At 47.2% G+C, this 2,663-nt stretch overlaps 1 protein-coding gene across 1 annotated transcript; it reads right to left on the reverse strand.

Annotated features, from left to right (window-relative positions):
- Positions 1–784: 784 nt before the first annotated feature.
- On the reverse strand, positions 785–1,606 carry LOC311106436 (leucine-rich repeat-containing protein 3B-like; the record flags this gene model as incomplete). The annotated part of the gene is made up of 1 exon (XM_084148770.1): positions 785–1,606. One exon carries the CDS (start codon positions 1,604–1,606, stop codon positions 785–787), a length of 822 nt encoding a protein of 273 aa, XP_084004896.1.
- Between the last annotated feature and the right edge of the window lie 1,057 nt (positions 1,607–2,663).

Raw genomic sequence — 2,663 nt, forward strand, 5'->3', positions numbered from 1 at the left:
TTGGGGCCCGTTATTTGTTCAAATAAAATTAAACAAAGTATGCAGTTGGATGCACAAACACAGAACACTCTTCAGATCAAAGGTCTGTTATCATTACCTTACAAAAGTTTAGTCCAACAAACAATTTCTCCAGATTTTGCTCTAAAAAAGACTTATCAACCTATCAAAATTTAAACCTGAGATTCAGATTTTCAAAACGATCTCAGAACAGATCTCAATGAAGCCATATGTGGTACACCCATAGACTATACCCTTCTGTTACTGTGATCTGAACTAACTGCCGTTGTCTATGTTCTGACCTGTACGCTGTGCATTTGAAAATGCTTGTCTTTAGATTGATGCCTACAGACAACCGCTAACGTTTAAAGCATTTCTCCTCTTTAAAAATGGGGTTTTCTCAATGTTTACCTTTGTAATTGACACATATGGGGTGTGAAGCTTCAAATACACAGATCCAGGTTGAATCTATCATGATTTCTTTTAAGTACACCACAGGTAGGACAAAATAAAAACAATTTCACAACAGAAGACGTTACATCCATCTTGAAATTTGGAACCAGTTGTAAACACTAGAAATGTGGGTCCTATCTCCGGGTTTAGTTCTGAACTTCTGCTGTTCATGCATAGAATTAGAATAAATTAGTCATTCTAATTCTAGAACTAATTAGGCAATCTAATTCTATGGTATACAGTCAGTTCTCACTATAGTGATGTCAGTTCTCACTACAGGGATGTCACACCGGACTACTGATGTCCTATAGTATTCAGTAGTGATGATGTCATGTTACACCACAGTACTGATGTCCTCCACCTCGTTGGGCTTCACAGGCTTGCTGGGCAGCGACTTGAGGTACTCCAGGTGTCGCCGGGCATCCTCCTGGTTCTGCCGTACGTAATACACCACGTAGGAGATGACCATGGCGAACCAGCCGAACATCGTCACCAGCATGGCGTAGTCCGTGGTCCTCTTGGCCAGGTTACACAGGTCTGTGTCCACCGCCAGGAAATGGCGTCCCTCCTGCTCCTGGAGTTCGGAGCTCCGGCAGAGGACACGTGCAGCCGCTTCGTGGTTGTGGGCCATGCCGCCCAGTGCCTGCTGCAGGGTGCAGTCACAGTGCCAGGGGTTGTCGTCCACCAGGACCCGTGCTTTGAGCCGGGCGAACGCATCCTTGTGCACGCTAGTGATGCGGTTGTGTGAGAGGTCGAGCACCTGCAGTGTGGCCTCCACGCCACTGAAGGCGCCCTCCCCCAACGTCTCCACAGAGTTGTGGGACAGGTTGAGCTCCCGCAGCAGCCTCAGGCCCCGGAAGGCGTGGTCGGGGACGGCCATGATCTGGTTGTGGTCGAGGCGGAGCACGGCGGTGTCTGGAGGCAGGTCCGGGGGGATCTCTTTGAGCCGGGACCCGGTGCAGGAGACGTTGAGGCCAAGGAGGAGCCCCAGGGGCCCCGGGCCGAGGTGGAGGCCAGGGTCGGGTCGGGCCCGCTGGCAGACGCATCCCTTGGGACACATGGAGGCAGAGGGGAAGCACAGGGCCATGAGGACCAGGCTCTGGAGGAGCAGGCACATGGGGATGGATCGGGACAGCCACAGGTCCAGGGGAGTCATACTGGTGGGGACCACCAACCCTCAGCATCCCGCCAAGGGACAGGGACACTACACCACTGGACCGACCCAAGGAGCAACGGACCGGCCACGGCTCATACCAAACACTCCATACTGGAGACTGACGAGCCTCCACCAACACACTCGGTCAGTTCAGGCCTAGCAGGGCCTGTCACCAGTTTAACTCATGCTGTAATCACACCTGAAATAAAACAGATAGAAGCATTAAACAATATAAAAACTGCTTAATGAATTACTGTAGACAAAACAGCAGCACCACGGTTTGTAAGTGAAAATAAACCATTGACTTACTCTGTTAAATACACATCATCATAATCTCACTGTTATTGATAGAAACAATATTGCACAACTTGTTCTATTTATGCCATTCTAGGCTACATGATAGGGTTAATCTAGGTTAGATGAATCACTGTCCTTAATAACCTAAATCAGGGTCACACAGAGTGTATCTTGGTAGTTTTAAACAAATCTACTTTGAAACAAAAGTATATACCTCTCACACATGGTTATGGGCATAAAAAAAGAAGATAACTGTACCATGTCAGTGGCTTGCGAAAGTATTCACCCCCCTTGGCATTTCTCCTATTTTGTTGCATTACAACCTGGAATTAAAATGGATTTTTGGGGGGTTTGTATCATTTGATTTACACAACATGCCTACCACTTTGAAGATGCAAAATATTTTTTATTGCGAAACAAACAAGAAATAAGACAAAAAAACAGACAATGTGATCGTGCATAACTATTCACCCCCCGCCCCCCCCCCCCAAAGTCAACACTTTGTAGAGCCACCTTTTGCAGCAATTGGGGTATGTCTCTATAAGCTTGGCACATCTAGATACTGGGATTTTTGCCCATTCTTCAAGGCAAAACTGCTCTTGCTCCTTCAAGTTGGATGGGTTCCGCTGGTGTACAGCAATCTTTAAGTCATACCACAGATTCTCAATTGGATTGAGGTCTGGGCTTTGACTAGGCCATTCCAAGACGTTTAAATGTTTCCCTTTAAACCACTCAAGTGTTGCTTTAGCAGTATGCTTAG

The sequence above is a fragment of the Coregonus lavaretus genome, assembly GCF_964263955.1.
Source record: "Coregonus lavaretus genome assembly, chromosome: 3".
Lineage (NCBI taxonomy): Eukaryota > Metazoa > Chordata > Actinopteri > Salmoniformes > Salmonidae > Coregonus > Coregonus lavaretus.